General features: G+C 38.4%; 1 protein-coding gene, 1 long non-coding RNA gene and 1 pseudogene across 14 annotated transcripts in view; 2 read left to right on the top strand and 1 right to left on the bottom strand.

The window, feature by feature from the left end:
* The window catches only part of Rab28 (RAB28, member RAS oncogene family), a 76,982-nt gene extending 66,569 nt beyond the window's left edge, over positions 1 to 10,413 (bottom strand). For 8 of the 12 annotated variants that reach the window (XR_005492875.2, XR_005492878.2, XR_005492874.2 and 5 more), the window contains exons 1-3: positions 10,279 to 10,413; positions 5,969 to 6,065; positions 861 to 949 (exon numbers count right to left, since the gene is read on the bottom strand). Coding sequence is in view for 8 of the 12 variants with exons in the window: in XM_008770196.3 (XP_008768418.1) it covers positions 861 to 949; positions 5,969 to 6,065; positions 10,279 to 10,353 (261 nt within the window). In the remaining 4 variants the exon portion in view is untranslated. 12 annotated transcript variants of the gene reach the window in all.
* LOC120096626 (uncharacterized) lies at positions 9,494 to 18,064 on the top strand. Of its 2 annotated transcripts, XR_005493313.2 has the most exons (4): positions 9,494 to 9,654; positions 9,739 to 10,928; positions 13,972 to 14,025; positions 17,591 to 18,064. It is a non-coding gene; the product is annotated as an uncharacterized LOC120096626 (long non-coding RNA). The 2 variants fall into 2 exon arrangements; XR_010057550.1 differs by lacking the exon at positions 13,972 to 14,025.
* Polr3f-ps1 (RNA polymerase III subunit F, pseudogene 1) lies at positions 14,043 to 17,576 on the top strand (annotated as a pseudogene).
* Positions 18,065 to 18,269: the final 205 nt, after the last annotated feature.

Raw genomic sequence — 18,269 nt, 5'->3', positions numbered from 1 at the left:
AAAACATACTATTATTATTATTAAACTACTACATTATTTCATACCTATCATATCTACTTATCTGATACAGAATAAGATTACAAACATTAGTCTGAATTATAAGTAATAAGTCAATATACAGGTCAAAAAGACAGATATGTTGATATATCTTTTGTTCCTTTCAAATGAAATACCCCTTTAACTATTTCATTCAGTTTATTAATTGTAGTCATGAAACCAAATTACTGTATTTATTCAACAAACAATAGTGTTTAGTAAAATGAGTACAAGAGAGTTTTAAAGCATTTTCCAATTTCCACCAAACCATTGCAAATGTAGTCTGGAAAGAATGAAGCCGAAGGACTCGTACATATAAAATCTGAATATCAGATAAAAATCAAAACAGCGAGCCAGACGTGGTGGCCTATGCCTTAATAAAAGTACTTGGGCGGCAGAAGCAGGAAGACCTCTGAGTCTTAGGCCAGCTTGGTTCAGTCAGAGTTTCACATTGACACCCTGTCTCAAAACAAATCAAGAAAAAAAAAAATGAAATTAGCCAGCTGGAGACATGGCCCTGCCTGCTTTTCCTAGAGAATGTTGGTTTAACAGCCCCCACACAGCAGCTTCACAATTGTCTGTAACTCTAGTCCCAGAGAATCTGAGGCCCTCTTCTGGCCTCCTTAGGCACCACATACGTTTAATAACAGACATATGTGCAAGCAAAATAAATTAAGAATTAATTAATTTAAAAAATCCATACACATTAAATAAAAATAGAGTAAAATTAAAATTCTGTGTTTATGTATGATGTATATCTGCATGCTTTTGTAAGGAAAGTAAGTATTTAAAATATTAAGGTAATCATAGAATTTATATCATACCTGTGCTCCATAGATGTATTTATCCAACATCTTGCCACCTATTGTCTGCCCTCCTATATCCCAAACTTGAAGAGTAACATTCAAATTTCCTAGAATATAAAAATAATATAAAATAGGAATACAAAAGACTAACAGTCTAACAGCTAAGCACAGTGTCACAGAGCACTAAGTAACAACAATAAACGCTGATATCTATTTGCATTTTCTTCTGCCAGTTTACATGGTCAGATATTTAAAACTAAAAACACTGTTGTCAAACAAATTGTGTGGGGGAAACTTTTCCTGATACTTCTATGGAAACACCTTTATTATTCCATTTAATATAAAATAAAATTCAGTGCCTAGCATGGTGATACATGTCTTTAATCCCAGCATTACAGGAGAACCACTGTGAGTTGGTTGCTAGCCTGATCTAGGACAGCCAGGTGTATACAGTGAGTGGGTGAGACGCATCTCACAAAACAAAAATAAAAAAAAAATACTATAGACAGTAATTTACACATTTAAGCCTTAACAAAATGAAATATTTTTAGAGAATGAATCAATATAAAACATATTTACAGAGAAAAAAGAATACTTTCAATATAAAGATAAAAGTTGTACACACTAATCTACCCAATCACTAGTTCTAAACTCCATGTTCTAAACACACTATAAAAATGCACCCATAATTTCTATTCAAATGAAGTTTTAATTTGAATGTCAGCTATTATATGTAAAGCTAAACATAATAATTATGTTTTCCTATTTAATCTCTACAACATAAATGGTAAAGAGCTCTATTCAGAGCCCAAACAGTATTTACAGGCAAAGTGTATTTCTAACCTCTACGATTCATGCCTGTACAAAGCATGATGATTGAAACAAACTATTATGTGTCCTTCAAAGCCTTCATCGTAATCTAATGTTCTACCCCATACAAGCATTATAAAAGCTACCAAGAACACTAAAAGGCAATCTTTGAATTCATGTATGCATTTTATAAAACATTGACATGAACAAAAATTGAATTAACTTTTCTCTTTTAACAATATAACTAATTATTGAGCTATGAAAGTCAAAGACTATGTACAATATGTATTAGTTGAAAATTTCAAACTTTTTTCTCATAAAATTATACTGTTTTCTCCAAAGTCTATCCTGGTATCTTTGAAATGATTCACAAATTGGAAACTTTTTTAAATAAAAATTTAGAAACTAAAGAAAATGAACTGTCTTCAAAAATAAAACAGATTTTAAAACCATGAATTTTTAAATCAATGTAAAACACTAAAATCTGAGAATGTCCATTCCACCATTTAACTATACTTATGAAAAGAAAACACGACAGTGAATTAATCACCAAAGTTTTTCACTTCAGCCTCATCTCTGTGGACTTGTATTACAAAATGTCCATTATTTAGATGTAGATCTGTCCCATCTGCTACAGTGCAGAGATGTCCAGGAGCAACACCCATTAGCACTACTGAGAGCTACTGAAGTTTATCACCGTGGTCATTGCCATACATGCAGTTCCAATGAGGTGAGTAATGACCAAAATGTTCTTAAAGCTGTATTAATTTGAAATCCAAATATTACATACTATTAGCCAACAGACTTATAAATCCAGTTTCTTATAATTCGAACTTTTATAAAAACCAAAGCTAAACTCATCTTTTCAATCGAGTTTGCTGCCATCTCAAATCAGGTGGGAACAAGCTAACTCTCTAGAGAGGTATGAATGAGGTTCTAAAGCCTGTAGCCAACAGGCAGCAGTCTGCTCATTTCACTTGCAAAACTCAAGTCCTCAGTTTACAGCAAAAGACAGCGCTCCCCAATAGTAATGCACACAGAGTAAAATTTCAGGGCACACACTAATAATTACTAAGTATTTAATCCCATTTCTTCAAGGCCCAATAATCCCTACTGTTTAAGCTAGCACCCAGATATGACGCTTTCCCCCCTCCCTCTTCTTTTTCGTTCTGATATCCAGAGCCTCTATGAATTACACATTATAAATAGTTTTGCTATAACTTCATGAACACTCTTTACAGTATGCTTCCAAATTCTGGTGAGAGTCACTTAAGCAGACAGCTCAGATACTTAGTTGCCATCTAGAAGATTTACATTTGTGCAAGAAGGTAATTTTAAGAACTTTATCTTTCTAAATAAATACTTTTTGTTATTTGCTTGCATTTTATTTATATAAATTCCAGTCACTAAGAAGTAAAATTCCCCTAGAATTATTAGTAACATATAACTTTACTTGCAAAACAATAGCAAGAAAAATTACTATTGCTTTTACCTTCAGTGAGTAATATCATCATCATAGTTATTTCATATCCTTAGAAAAATACTTTAACATCTACATTTTAATTTTAGACTTATTAATACACAAAAATAAAAAACTGGATACTTTCTACCTGAGGACCAGAAATAACATAAAACTATGATGCAAACTTATTTACATTTAAGTTTTTGTCAGCACATCATGCAACAGCTATTATATTTTCAATATAGCTATAAAGCTATACAAAGATGTTCAAATATAATACTTTTTAGAATCGAAAATTCATCTAACACAAATTTTTGAACAAATAAAGGACATTAAAGAAACTATCAGCACTCTAACACTAATCTCAAGTGCAAAGTGCTGTAAAATCCCTGTCCTCTGTAAGAAATGACATATGACTAGGGAAAAAGATTAAATGAAGTGGCATTCATATTAAAAGATAAAATACAGGTCAGCTGCATTTGTCGTGAGTCAAAGCCACCACAGGGACTCACCAGCGACCCTGTATAAGTACACTTGGTGCCTCAGTTAACCTTCCTTCGAGCACTGCACAGTCACCAGGGAACTCAAAAACACAGGCCTGCCAAAGACTCCGAAATCCTTTTCACAGTAGAACGAGCGCTGTTTACTGGACTGTACCACAGGTTTCCTGAAGGTATTTTGACTAAGGCTCTTAAGAAGCTCTATCAGCAGAATCTCTGACTAACCGATACACTATTTTAAGCAGCAAAATCTGCACAGTGGTTGCATCCAGACTATACAGCATACCAGATCGTGAAATACACTAAAATGGATGAGTATCACAAAGTAATGACCTTGAAAAGATGCATAAAGAAAATACAAAAAAATGAACAGGGAGTTTACAACTCTAACAATGTGACTAACTAAACTCATGACAAATATTAAATTCACATGCTATGTTACATTACTATAAATGCAAAGAATGTTTCCTGTGATGTTTTAGTTAACAAATGATACAAACACTAATCATCATACCTCAGACATTACAATGATTTGAGACTGGAGTCAGAGTATGCAGAGTATATATTTAATATTATTTAATATCTTATAATTTTATAGTAAGTCAAAATATACTCAAATAATTTTTAACTGAAATACCTGCGAAAATTTTGAATCGGTTAAATAACCAAAACTGTCTTCTAAAAATATATAATTTTTTTCTAGAATTCTACTTATCAAACTTCATTAGAAAAATTGAAACATTAAAAGCATACATTTCGAGATGCCATTTTTAACCTAAAATGTTTCTAAATCTAAATATATTATAAATTTGCATCTTAAAAATATCAACAATATTTTATAAAGTAGCCACAAATTTTGAACTCATATCATTGTGTAACAGGTCAGAAATCATCAGAAAATATATAAAATATCCCAAAGTATCTTTTGTTTATAATATTAATATTTGGGTAGATTTTTGTTGTTTATTTCACCCTTTCAACTAAACAATTAGAAATTTTAAACAAAACTAATGAGGTAACTTGCTTAGTTAATTAATCATCCCAGTAAAATAACTGATAAGAAAACACTGTATTCTTATCCAGCAACTAGAATCACTAAGTCATACTTGCGCAATGATGTTTTCAGTATGCATGCTGTAGAATTTGTGCATGTATCTATCCTATTACCAACTGCTCACTCGGTATGAACAAGTAAAATGATATTTGAATCTCGAATGCAGGAAAAGAAAATATAAATGAAACAATGAACAACTACACATATACTTCTCATTAAACCTCTGAACAATAATTGAGTAATGGAAAAATTAGAATTTAGATTTTTTTTTCTCATACTGTATCACCTAACTATTTTGGATTGAGATGCAATTATAAACTATCAAAAAAGAAATAACAGGAGATAGTACAAATGAGATATAAACACTGTTTCCAATTGCCAAAAGCTTTCCGTAACTGCTCTATAATTTTCACAGAAGTTACCAATAGATGGGGCATTTGGGAGGGAACTCATTCTAATAATACTGAAACTTACTCACATTCCAGTATAGGAATCTGATATTACAATTGCAACCACTTAATTCACAGAGAAGACAGTGATGGTTTTTTAAAAATCAATCAAGATAACTACTTTTAATAATGTATTTGAAACATCATTTTATCTCTGAAATTAAGTGGATACATTTTAAAGCTCCAATTGTTCGGAAACTAACCTGAAACATAAACTGCTCTTTTTGTGTTATTATTTCCCTGTATTTCCCACAGAATGTGCTGCAACTGGCATCTAAATAGTTTCTTTGCATGGTGAACTGAAACATCGTGAATGCTCAAACTGTACTTTTATGAGTGCCCAGGGACCCTAACTTTTAGTGGTCTATTAAATGCCAGCAATTTCATGCTGCCTTGCATAGAACAGCATTCACATATTAGAGCACAGAAGTTCCATAGCTACATTATACTTCTGTTCCGATTTCCAAACAAAAAACTCAACAGAAGCTAATCAAAATAGTATTTTAAATCCTACCCAATATTTTTACATTTAATTAATACAATAGCAGTCAACAAATGTATAGAATTTGATTTTTTTAAAGCTTCCTGAAATTTTATAAGCAACTATTATTTATTCTTAAGAAAGATAAGTACAGAGTTGCTAGTAACAGCAATAGAATAGGGAAATGTATAAACTTTTTCTTACCCCAGTGGACAGTATACTCTCATACTAGATGCTAATAGCTAATTTCTTTACATACTCCTGTGAGACTTATGTAACCTCACACAGGTAAGGTTCTAAAGTCTCTTACCTAGTAAGATTGTCCTGTGAGTGAGACTTACACAATCTCATAGGTTTTATAGGCTCTCACCTGGTAAGGTAATCCTTCTCAAAAAGAAATCCAGTCCTATAGTCTGCTTGTACTGTTTCCCAAATGTCTCTTGAGCAAAACACGTAGCTAAGGAAGTCTAAAAAAATAGATGCACAGGATAGCAAAATTAATTTCTTTGTTTAAAAAAAATGTAAACATAAGAACACCTCTAAACTGATTAAGTAATTCTAGCATGTATACTTTAATTAGTCCAACAAACAACCTTTAGCAGCTATAGTCAGTCACAAGTACAGAGATTCACCCTCCCCACACATCCTGCACTGGCCTATAACCAGCAATGGGAACAGGAGCCTAATCTAATCAGTTAAGTTCATCAGGTATTCTGATTTTCAAGTGCCTCCTCCTTGATGAAAATTAGACTCTGAGAATTGTAAATGGGAACTAAAGCAACAATGTGATTAAGATCTCAATTTTACATATTGCTTCAATAAAATTTTCAGAGAACTCTTTTAAGTTTACTTCTAAGGTTACATGCTCCGAGGATAGCTGTACTATTAGCTAATAATAAGAAACACTGATTAAGGAAGAGAAAGCTACTTGTAGAATTTTTTTGGTTTTTCTAAAAGAAACATTGTGTTCATTTTTCTCTGTACTTAAGACAGCAAAAATAATTATACAGAAATATCATGATAATGTGTATCATTTAAATAAAAGGGCTAGTATTCTGACATTAGAAGCAAACCAGCAAAATAACTATTCCTTATCTGAAGACAGTGCTAACAAGTCACAAGACATTATAAACAGCTGTTTATGCACATTTTAAATAAAAGCTCTAAATTTCACTGATGGACTCGAAGGGTTTCCTTTGAGAGTCATTTCTTATCAAAGCACAAGATACTCCTAGTAACAACTGAAATGATTCTAAACTCAGAATGAAGCATTGCACATGCACTGCTCTTACTTGAAGGCCTACCCAAAGGCAGAGGGAGGGGGCATTGCTAAGCCTCAGGACAGGCTGTCAGGTTTTTTGATTTTTATTTTGATTTTTGATTTCTATCTTTTTTTTTCTTTTAATTTTGCTTTATTTTAAAACTCTTTTAAAAAACTAGGATAAATAGTCAATTATGATATTAGAACGGAAGTTCTAAGGAACCCTTGGCCATATTTCAAGTCCTTTAGCAAGGTGAGTTACATGTCTTTTACTTAAGGGCCATATATTTTTTTCCCACAAAGGACAATTTGCACACTCTAGCTCCAAACTCTTTAATATTCCAATAACGTAACTATAATAAATGTCCAATATGTTTGCATCGAGTATTCATTGAGCACTCCCATATGAAAGATGCTCAACCGGACACTTAGAAATAAACTCACTACATGGATTCTCTCATTGAAGCTCATAACAGGTAACAGTATCAAAATGAGAAATCAGAAGATGGAGCTATGTGATTGTAAAGACCTTTTGGGTTTCTCTGAGTTTTAACTATTCCATTGAGTCCGGCAAACATAAAGCAGCAAAGTATCTGCAAAGAGGCTCAGTGGTCTAGAGAAAAATACCATCCCTTACAGTACTGCAAATATTCCAAACGTTTCGTATATGAATGGTTGAAATATTTAAGTCAAGAGCAAGGCACATGTCCAGTCTAGTGTTGGGTGGGATAGTTTTCACTTTCATTTAAGGTTCTCTAATGTACTGTCCTTATATTCAGTAATATTCAGAAGTGGATACAAGTGGGAGTGGGAGAGCACAAAACCAGGGAAGAAAAACAGCAAAACAAATTTTATTTGGAAGATGCAATAATGAAACCTAAACTTCATTTACTAAAAAAATTACACATATTTGGAAAGATTCTGAGTAAAGTTCTTTCCTTGAAAACACAATTTCCAGATTTTAAAAGTCCTGCCCTCAAAACTCTGAGGCAAAACAAAGCCTCAAAATCACAGGACTTCCAAATTCAAAGTAATAAACTGCCAAATGCCTAGGCCATAAGTCATACATAGTACTAATCTAGGTTCTTAAATCATCTGACATTTTGCTATGAAAATGAATCAACTGCTTCTGTGGGAGGCACTTCCTCTTCAGTTCTTTATCCTTAGCGTCATTTTTCATATTCAATAATTTCTCACAAGTTTCTGTATAAATGCTCTCCTTAAAGTGATCAACCAACTACCATTTCTGAAATAGTTCTATTTGCTTGCTGACGTGTGTTTGTGTAGGCTTGGGAAACATTCTTTATCCAATCTATATCCTGAGATGATACAAAAGAGGTATCGTATTTATTATGATAACAAAAAGAATGTTTTACTTCAGAAAATCTTAAGCAATTAAATTGAAAATCTGGAACAGAAAGGAAAGACATAAAAAACACATGGGTCTAGAGGGATGAATGAAGCATCTTTTCCAGAAACTGCTACTGGTCTTTCTAGTGCTATTCTTTACTGCTGCTCTGCCTGTGGGGATAAAAATGCTGAGAGCTCAACTACTACAAAGGTGGCAAAGAGTTAAATGAGGATGCAAATAATGAAAGTGAGGCCGAATTTCATAAAAGGGAGTAAGAGGAGCAGAAGAAGTGTGGTGCTGTCAATAATCCGAGAGCTGAGCACACTGTTAGAAATCAAAGTTTGCTGTGGTAATCATGGAACACGGTTAAGGTTCAGAGGCTCATTTCAGAAGGTATGGAGAAAGAAACGTTATGACATTTTAAAATATATTACTTAAGCAGATAAAGGCTGAGTCAGGGCCCCATAAAAAGATCACTCATTCTTCAACGACAACCTTAACTCAATCATACAGAAGAGAAAAACATTATACATTGTTCAAAACTGAACAGAACTGTTAACAGAGGTGCAAATTAATTACACCAAACTTGCAACAAAGGCAAAATAATGTATGACTGTCTAAATTTTTAATATATATAACTATGAATAAATTTCAGCATGTATTAAATATTAGCAGAGAAATGAGTAAAACTTAAAGAAAATATAATATCAACTATTTTAAATATGGAATGAGATATACTTAAATATTTAAAAATAAAAATAATAGTAGACTTAATAGGCAATCTTGGGGTCCTTTAGATAATAGTATTATGAAGTGCATGGTTTTAAATGGAATGCAAGTTCAGTTGGTCACTGAATGCAAATGAATATTTGAAACAAAAACAATGTGAAGTTCAGAAGAAAATCTATGTAATGCAACCTATAAAATATTCTAGCTTTGTGCTGAATTAAAGTTTAGAAATAATACTGATGCGCAACAGTTTGCTTGTTTGAAACGTTTGAGTACACAATATTTCATGCACTTCCTAAACAAAAGCAGGCAAGCTCTGTTCTTTGCTTAAAAGGATAGAATCACATTAAACTCATTAAACTGTTTTTCTTCGGGACAATGTTCTACAGCCAAGTATCCTGGGAAAACAAGGTACGGATTAACAGAAGACTCCAAATTTTGCTGAGGAATGAAACCTTCAGTAGCGGGGCCTATGAACCCAAATTTCAGAACCAAAGCACGAAAGGGTGTGCAAAGTTTCCTTCCGGGAGTGATGCAAACACTGTCACCACAGAAACCAGGTCCAACTCCAGCAGTCACACATGCTGGAGAACTGTTTTCCTAGGAAGACTGTCCGCTGGCAGGGCAGAGGAAGAGAAACTTTTGCTACCTTCCCCAAGAGAGCTGCGACAGGTGTGAGGGCGCCCAGACAAGAGGGCATCACTTTATTGGGAAGGTAAACCGCAGTCCCTCGAAGACGCTGGGGACCCTCTCCCTAGAGCGAGTACCAGGCACCGAGGCAATGTTTATCCCATTTCAGTTCACAACTTCGGGTCAAGAACACCGGCCTAGGAGGCAGGGAATTAACTGCCTGCGGGTACTCTCCAGCACGCGGCCATTCATTCCTGCAACCAACGGTCACAGAAGGCTAGGTTTTAAGGCAGAGGTTCCTGTGTCCCCCGACATCCTGACCACCACGGGGGCTCAATAAATCTATTGAATGAACCCTTGCACTGACTGGTGCTAAGACCGGAAGTAAAGTGACAGAGGACACTAAAAAGGCAGCTAAGGTGTACGGAGCGCACTCGGCCAGTGCATCGTCACGATTCGTGTGGGTTTGGGTAGTGTCCCACCCCAGGAGCTGGCCTTGTCCGGCGGGCGGGCGGGCGGCCGGCGGGCACGCGCACAAGGCGCAGGCGCGAGGAAGGCCGCGGCCTGAGGCGAGCCAGGCCAGCCAAGTCTGAGGGGCAGCTGAAGAGGACGCCGTGCTGGACAGAGCTCGGCACCCCGTGTGGGCCCAACAGGCTGATGGGACCACAGTTCCTGCAGTCCAGGAAGCCGGGCCCGCCGGAGGACTGACCTTCCCGGAGGTGCCGTCCCCCAGCACGACGATTTTCAGTTGCCGGTCCTGGCTCTCCTCCTCAGAGTCTGACATGGTGTCCGAGGATGCTGGCCCGCCCCCGAGGTGGAGGACGGGAAAGAGGAGGCCTCCGGGGGCGGGGGTGAAGAGGCCAGCAGGCTGCACGAGCGGGTCCCCCGCCCCGGCGTCTCCTCAGCCCTGAAGGAACCCAGGGAGAATCACTCGCCGGCCGCCATCTTGCCCTCCTCCCCTCCCCGACCCCAGCAGGGCTCCGCCCCCGGAAAGCCCCGCCCCGTACGTCACTGAAAAGATGCCCCGCCCTGCGCCAACCATCACGGTGTAATGGGGGAAAACGTAGAGTCAGACTAGTCGTCCCGGTTTGCTCGCGGGGAACATTGGCTAGGAAACAAAAGCAAGCGTTTCTTTATAGTTTAGTGAAACCAAATTAAAGCAGAGTATCTCTCGGCCGTTCTATCCTTCTTTCTTGTTTCCATGAGGCCCAAGGACATAACTCATATGAGTGAATTAGTCCAAGGGGTTAGGTTGCCATGGAAGCCTGGAGCCAGGAAGAGGCACAGGGGCGGGGTCTGTCTCTGGGCAGCGGGGGACGCTTCGGGCTGCTCCTCCCCTGGATCCTTCCTGCGGTGAAGGTGAGCACCCAATAGGAGGTTGGCGGGCTAGTGGAGCAGCTGGAAACTGCTAAGGCCTCAGCGGAGTGGAAGACGTTAGCCAGACTCCAAATTTCATTAGTAAGGCAGAACTGAGTGAACCGAGTACCATCCCATTGACCACACAGTCTTTACCTCCAAGCAGCAAACCTCAGAATGGCGAGGGAACCCTGGGGTTCCCATGAAGTTAAAACAACCTTCCATAGTAGGATCAGGGCCTCCTTTTCCTTTCATACATTCAGGAACTCACAAGCGGAATTTGCTGGAGGAAAACTGTTGTGTAGGACGGTGCTGCTATATAAAATGGAAACAGTTGTGATCTAACAGTATTTTAAATATCTGTGACCAGATAAGAGGGTTTAAATGAGAGTTTAAAAACTGAAAGCCAATTTTTTGTAAAGCAAAAAGGGGAAAGATCTTCTTGTATGAAAGACTGTTAGCCTTGATTATGTCCAAGAAACAATCCAAAGGAAAATACAACTAATCCACAAAGTACAAAAATGTCATTGGATTCTCACAGTACTCATGACAGGATCTGGTAGTAGGACCCCTTCAAAAAGTTGTGAGAAGACTCCCAGGCACTTTATGAAATCGGGGATCTTTGCAAGTACAACACTGACTTTAACACAGTTTTTCAGGCTTATACAAATTGGATTTTAATACCTCCACGGTCAAGAGTATGTTCATTTATGAAACACGTAGACTATAGATGAGTGACCTATAGTCCTTAGAATAATCTCTCCTAGTTTCTCACTGCAAATTCCAACTAAACATCCTAATACCATTGCTCTACCATGCATGACTTCTCAAATCAAACCAAAACTCCCTACACTAAAGATGTTTGTGGCTCAATAATGCTTAATCTTTCAAATATTAGTGATTGTTGCCTTCTTCACAACACTTCTGAGCATTGAGGACATGGAAATGAACAAACCTATAGGACCTAACTCTGAAGACTTTAGTAGACTAAATCACATAAAGATATCAAGGCCTCCTTAGCAAATATTAGCCTATGTAATAGATGTGATTTCCAGATGTGATTAAAGATCTAGTGACAAGAAGACTAATAAGACTTCCATTCATTCACATATATCCTTATAAGGAAGAAGTAGAATCTGAGCTGGATCAGACAAAAAAACAAGGCAATATAACCATGAAAACAGAGATGGTAGTGATGGAGCCACAAACCAAGGAATGCTGGTGGCCAGGAGAAACTGGCAAGGATAGAGAACAAATTCTCTTCTGGAGCTTTCAGAGGGAACACATTCCCCACACCTTGAGTTCAGTCCAATGGCACTGATTTAGAACCTCTGTCCCCACAACTTCAAACAAATGTGTTGCTTTCAACTAGCAAGTTTATGGTAATTGGCTATAGCAGTCACAAGAAGCTAGTACAATATGAGACACTAATACTAATACTAACAACATTTGTCAGATAGTTAAAAATATTAAAACAACTCATAGATGGCAATGTTCATTATTACTCATCACTAATGAAGGTAAAATAATTTCAGAAAACATTCTGTTATAATCTTTTTTTTTTTAGACAAGACCTTACTATATGTAACCCTTGGTTTGCCTGGAACTCACTGTTATAGACTAGGCTGTCCTTAAATTCACAGAGATCCATCTGCCTTTGAGTCCCTCGTGCTAAGATTAAGGGAGTGCCATTATTCAGGGCTCCCTTTGTTGTATTATTAACAATCTAATAAAACTGTTGCGATTTAAAGCTGAAATGTCTCCCAGAGGAGATAAATAATCATCAGTGGCCTACAATAGCAACTTGCCTACAAGATATAATGATACAGTAGTTTCACAACTATTATAGGAGGTACCAAACTTCACACACACACACACACACACACACACACACACACACACACACACACAGGGTTTAATGTCCAGTCTATCTGATGGGAAACTGTTAATGGAGCCAAGAACCTGAGACTAGATAGATCATGGGCTTTTGAAGAAAACCAACTACTATTACTCTGTTAACAGAACATAGTAATAAAAATGACTCCAAATGGTATACTACTATAGATCAGTGCATCACTCAACTCTCGTCAGAGAAGCTAGTTCTTACTGTAGAAAGTGATCTGATTAGCACTAAGACCACAATTGGGTAATATGCAGAAAGTGAAACATCATGGAGCACTCAACCCTACATGGGATGTCTTTATCAAACCTGCCCCCCCCCCAGCCTCAGGCATCAATGCAGAAGAGGAGGCAGAATGATTATAAGACCCAGAGATAGGAGATGACTCCAAGGAACAGTGCCTTCCAGAAAGAATGGAATTGATTCACATATGAACTCAGAGACTTTGGTATCATACACAAGACTTACGTAGATTCAAACTAGACAAAAACCTCAGCACTAAGAAGAAGTGGACATGAAGTCCGGTCCCTAACCAGAAAGCTATGAACAATGGATTCATGCTGGAAGACTAAAAATTTTCTCCAGAGGGACAACCTAATGGGTGAGCCTGATAGCCTGAGTTCAACCTTCAGAACCTACATAAAAGTGCAAGAAACGAACTGGGTCCCCAAAGTGGTTCTCTGATCTCCACACAAGGCCATGACATGTACACCCACTCACATCATTATTATATTGGCTCACATACATATTAATATTATACACAATCATGCACACAAAACAATTTTAAGACGATTTTAATAATTCTGCTCATCAGAAGACCCATTTAGGCTAAGGATGTTTTTGAGCCATAGAGTACTTAACTGCCATGTGCAAAGCCCGGGTTTTGACCCACAGCACCACAAAATAATAGTAAATGGATAAAACAGAAAACAGGAAGAATAAGATTTCATTGCATAGCTAGATTTGGAAACTCTACTCATGTTACTAAAAATTCACATGCACACAAATAGAAGTATGGGCTTGGATAAGCATGTCACAGAAGAGGTAATAACATGACGAGGTTCTCAACTTCATTAGTTAATAGGAGAAAAGCAAATGAAAACTGTAATGAGCTAGGACTACACCGTACCTATTATGTTCTTACAGAGGCAGATATTGTGGAGCAACGGGAATTGGAGCCTTTCATCTTTCCACACACAGGTAACAGGAGTGTAAATCTCTGTAAGCACTTTAGAAGCCCATTTGACATCATCTACTAAAGTCAAACACACAACTTCATTTCTTGGGGCCACTTGTCCATCCAGTGCATGTGTGCCTCCCCCAGGACTTCCAGCACACTCCACAGGAGTGACTTTTCTTCTAATCTTGAAAATCGCCCTCTTGGCCAAGGTGAATGTGAAGGTGCAGCCACAAGACATGGATCTGGTGAAAATAGAAAGCAGAATTATAGAATTATGCTACCAGTTCCCTTATGAAATCATAGATCAAATAATCTAAGCTGAAATGCCACACATAGAACAAAACAATGGGAGTGGTCATCAGTAGACTGATGTCTATGGGTCAGCTGAATCTTTTAAAGAGTGATACAGACCTCTCTATAAAACGAAGGATTCTCAGAATGCTAACAAAATGAAGGGGTCTGATAACCAGGAAAACAAGTCTCTCAAGTCATGGAGGACGCGGGAAAGAAAGGAATATGGAGCACAGATATTTGAACAAAAGTAACCCGCCATTAACAGAAATCAATAAAATTCTCAAGAATTTGGAAAGTTAAAAGCCTATAAAAGCTTTAAAGTCTGTAGCAGCCTCCCCTTCCCCCAAAAAAACAAAGCCAAATAAAAAAATTCCAATAAAAAAATCCAATGCTACACAGAGACAGTTCATTAATTTCACCACACAAAGTATGGAAGTAACTCCTTGAACTGGACATCAGCAAGACAGAGTTGGCCATAGAGGACATTAGAACCATCTCAAACACGTTTATGAAGGGAACGTGGCGATAACTCATCACTGTGAAGTATGGCGCTGTTGGCAAATGGACACATGAAACTGTACAGGACAGACAGCCCAACCCTCCTACCTACATACAGGCTTGGTCCGGGCACCGTGTGAACTCTGTAGTTTTTTGATGACCACCATAAAGTCAGTGAGCTTTTGACATCTATTTGAATTTACGTATCAGAGTGGTTTAAATTTTAATAAAAAGCTATGGACTTTACTCACAGTTGGCAAGTTAATTACCTGGAGAGGAAATAATTCATGGCGGAGCATCTGATTTCTTTGAAAGCATGCTTCACAATCATGGATACTGACTTGCTGCTATTCATTTATTTGTGAAGGCAAAACACAACACAAATTAAGTTTAAAAAAGTTTAATAGGGTGTGGGGCAGTGAGAAGTAGCCAGGTCCTCGGTTGAGCTAAAGGCTTTGAAGCTCGAGAGGCCCTGAAGGTACAGTAGGAGTTTCACCAGGTCCCTGTCACTAGCTACAGCCCCCCCGCATATATTTGTGGCCATCAGTCACCATCTCAGACAACAGGAAAACTGTGTTGTAGGCTGAAGACAGATCTCCATTTTAGTGAGGTACCTAGAAGCCTGTCCCTGTGAAAGGTATTTAATGTCAGGCACCCCGGAGAAGTGGTATACAGCATTATACATCCACTTCCCATTATGACAATCAATGGTTGGAACCACAAACTGTCTCTTCATCGAGATCCACCACGGAGAGCCATGGAAGCCATCCCCTATAGAGCCATGATCTAGGCCATCTAGTCTCCCATAGAAGACCTCTCTGCACTCCCAGCTATAACCGCGCCTAGCCTTCTGCCATCAAACCAAGGACTCTCCCCATGGGACCTGCCAGAGTGCCCCTTCCACCACCCCGTCCATGGCTTGGTCTAAATCCAGCATCCAGCCCACTGGGGGACCCCCACTCTGTTCTCAGCTCTTCCGTGACTCACAGCTCACAGCGGTGCCTGGTGTTTAAGAGCCTGAGAACCCCAGGGCCTCATTGCAGGCTAGCCGACCCCGGAACTAGCTCCCAGCTGTCCCATGTCTTAGCCTGAGCTTTCCCACTGTGAGTAGTGCCTCAGCCAGGCACCTGCACAATGGGGCATGGGACAAGCACAGTCAAACTTCCTGTGTTCTGCCTCTGCAAATGGCCATGCCCTGTGGTGGAGCAGACGCTGGGCCCATAACCCTACAATAGGGTTTTCTTCAGTAAGTAAAATACTTTGAAACTCTGGAAGACCAAGGAAAAGAAGCCAGCAAATGTTTTATTGACTAAGTGCTGAGATAATGGCTAGAACGGGAAGACTTTCACTTGGGTTACTTATTAACACTTTCATTGAAAACATTATATCAGCTTTATCGCCACCATTTGTTTCTCCTTGGATTTCACTGAGAAGGAATTTTAAGTGGCGCAGGCAAGAACAGCTGATGGTGGGTATGAGTGCCAGCTCGGAGCCTGCATGGTAAGGTGGGCATCCCTTTTCCACACTGTCAGTCCCTCTTCACCTCAGTAGTGTTCTTGCTGTTATACTGGCCTCGCTCCCAAATTCCGTTGTCCAGGTCATGTTTTCGGATCACTGATATTCTATCCTAAAGGGGAAAATCTAACTGGGCCTTTGTTGTTAAGGCTATACATTTCTCTGTAGGGCTTAATTGTATTATTTGCCAGTATTTTTTCCAGATTCTAATTCCATAACGATAGTGTGACCTCCTCTACCACTGGCACCAAATCCAAATTTTGAAATCTAATTTTGTAATCTGTGTGGAAGGTAATGAGTAGGACCTTTGGAAGATGACACAGCATGAGTACTGAATTCTCATGATAGAATTAGGGCCTATATAGAAGAGACCCAAAGTGTTCTGTTGGCCCTCCGTTGTGGGAGAACACAGGAAGAGAATAAGGAAGCCCAGCCCTCATCAGGCAGTAATCTACCAGCACCACACACTTCCCAGCTTTTAGAATGATGATAAATAAATGTATTTTCTTGATTTAAAAAAGTCAATTTTCGGGGTTGGGGATTTAGCTCAGTGGTAGAGCTCTTGCCTAGGAAGCGCAAGGCCCTGGGTTCGGTCCCCAGCTCCGAAAAAAAAGAACAAAAAAAAAAAGCCAATTTTCAGTAAGTTACTCAACGAAAATCTCTTCAAAGTCATTCAAACGGATGTTATCCATAGACATGTTATTCTTAATACTCCAAACTGGAACTAATCCAAATGTCCATCAATCATTGAGATATGACATAATCATACAACAGAATATTATACAGCAATGGAGATTAATGGATTACTATATGCTTCAAGATTAAAGAATCACAATATTTTTTGTTTGACAGTTTCATATGCTTATATACCAGGTGTTTTATTTAGGATTTGTAATTCTGTGAAGAAACACAATGCCCACAGCAATTCTTATAAAGGAAAGCATTTCATTGGGACTTACGTACAGTTCAGAGGTTTAATCCATTCTCGTCACGCCATGGCAGCACACCAAAAAACATGGTGTTGGAGAAATAGTTTAGAATTCTGCACCCAGATCCTCAGGCAGCAGAAAGAGAGACACCAAACCTGGCTTGAGCATTTAAAACCTCAAAGCTCACACCCAGGTACACACTTTCTCCATCAAAACCACACCTCCCATAATGCCATTCCCTGATAGGCCCATGGAGGCCATTTTCACCACCAAGATCTTTTCATTCCCTTTCTTCCCCCTTCCCTCTGCTGGAAAATTTCTTCCTAACTGGTCCTCCTCTGACTTTCAGGTCGTCTTGAGTATGACACTTTGAGTTTAATGCCTGAGTGTGGGTAGGAAGATATTTACTGGAGCACGAGCAGAGCGTGAACAGAAGTCGGTGGCTACACTATTGAGGAAAATGAGGCCTTCTCCCTCGATAACTGCCAATAGTCCCTCAAAGAGGGTGTCTCATGGACCCATTCCCCATCCACGGTGAAGTAATAGTCTACCTAATCTTGTACGTGTCTAGTGCAGGTAATCATGGCTGCTGTGAGTTCTTGAGTACAGTGGCTATGTCATGTCTAGACGTTATCTTTCTGTTGTCCATCTCCCTATCCTCTGGCTCTTAAGTTCTTCACATGCCTGCTTCAGGGATGCTTCCTGAGCCTAGCAGGGAGTGATATAGCCATCACATTTAGGGACATGCATTTCACCATCACTTAATTCTTATCCCTTTAGCCAGTTATTTAATATAATATTGAATAAAAGAATTTGGACACAAGTGAGAACAACTTCTATGATTATTTTTATGCAAGGTTTAAAACTCTGCTGCCATTAGATGTCAAAACAGCCATTGCCTCTGGGAAAGAAAATTTTGGAGTAGGAGGAATGTCCTTTCTTGATTTGATCCATGGTCATATGGACATATGTACTTTTGGATGATTCAAGATTTATACCTAACATTTGTGTAAATATGTGCTTATTGT

Source organism: Rattus norvegicus, chromosome 14 (assembly GCF_036323735.1).
Source record: "Rattus norvegicus strain BN/NHsdMcwi chromosome 14, GRCr8, whole genome shotgun sequence".
Taxonomy (NCBI): Eukaryota; Metazoa; Chordata; class Mammalia; order Rodentia; family Muridae; genus Rattus; species Rattus norvegicus.
The sequence above is the reverse complement of the archived record's forward strand: the minus strand, read 5'-3'. Positions and strand labels throughout refer to the sequence as shown.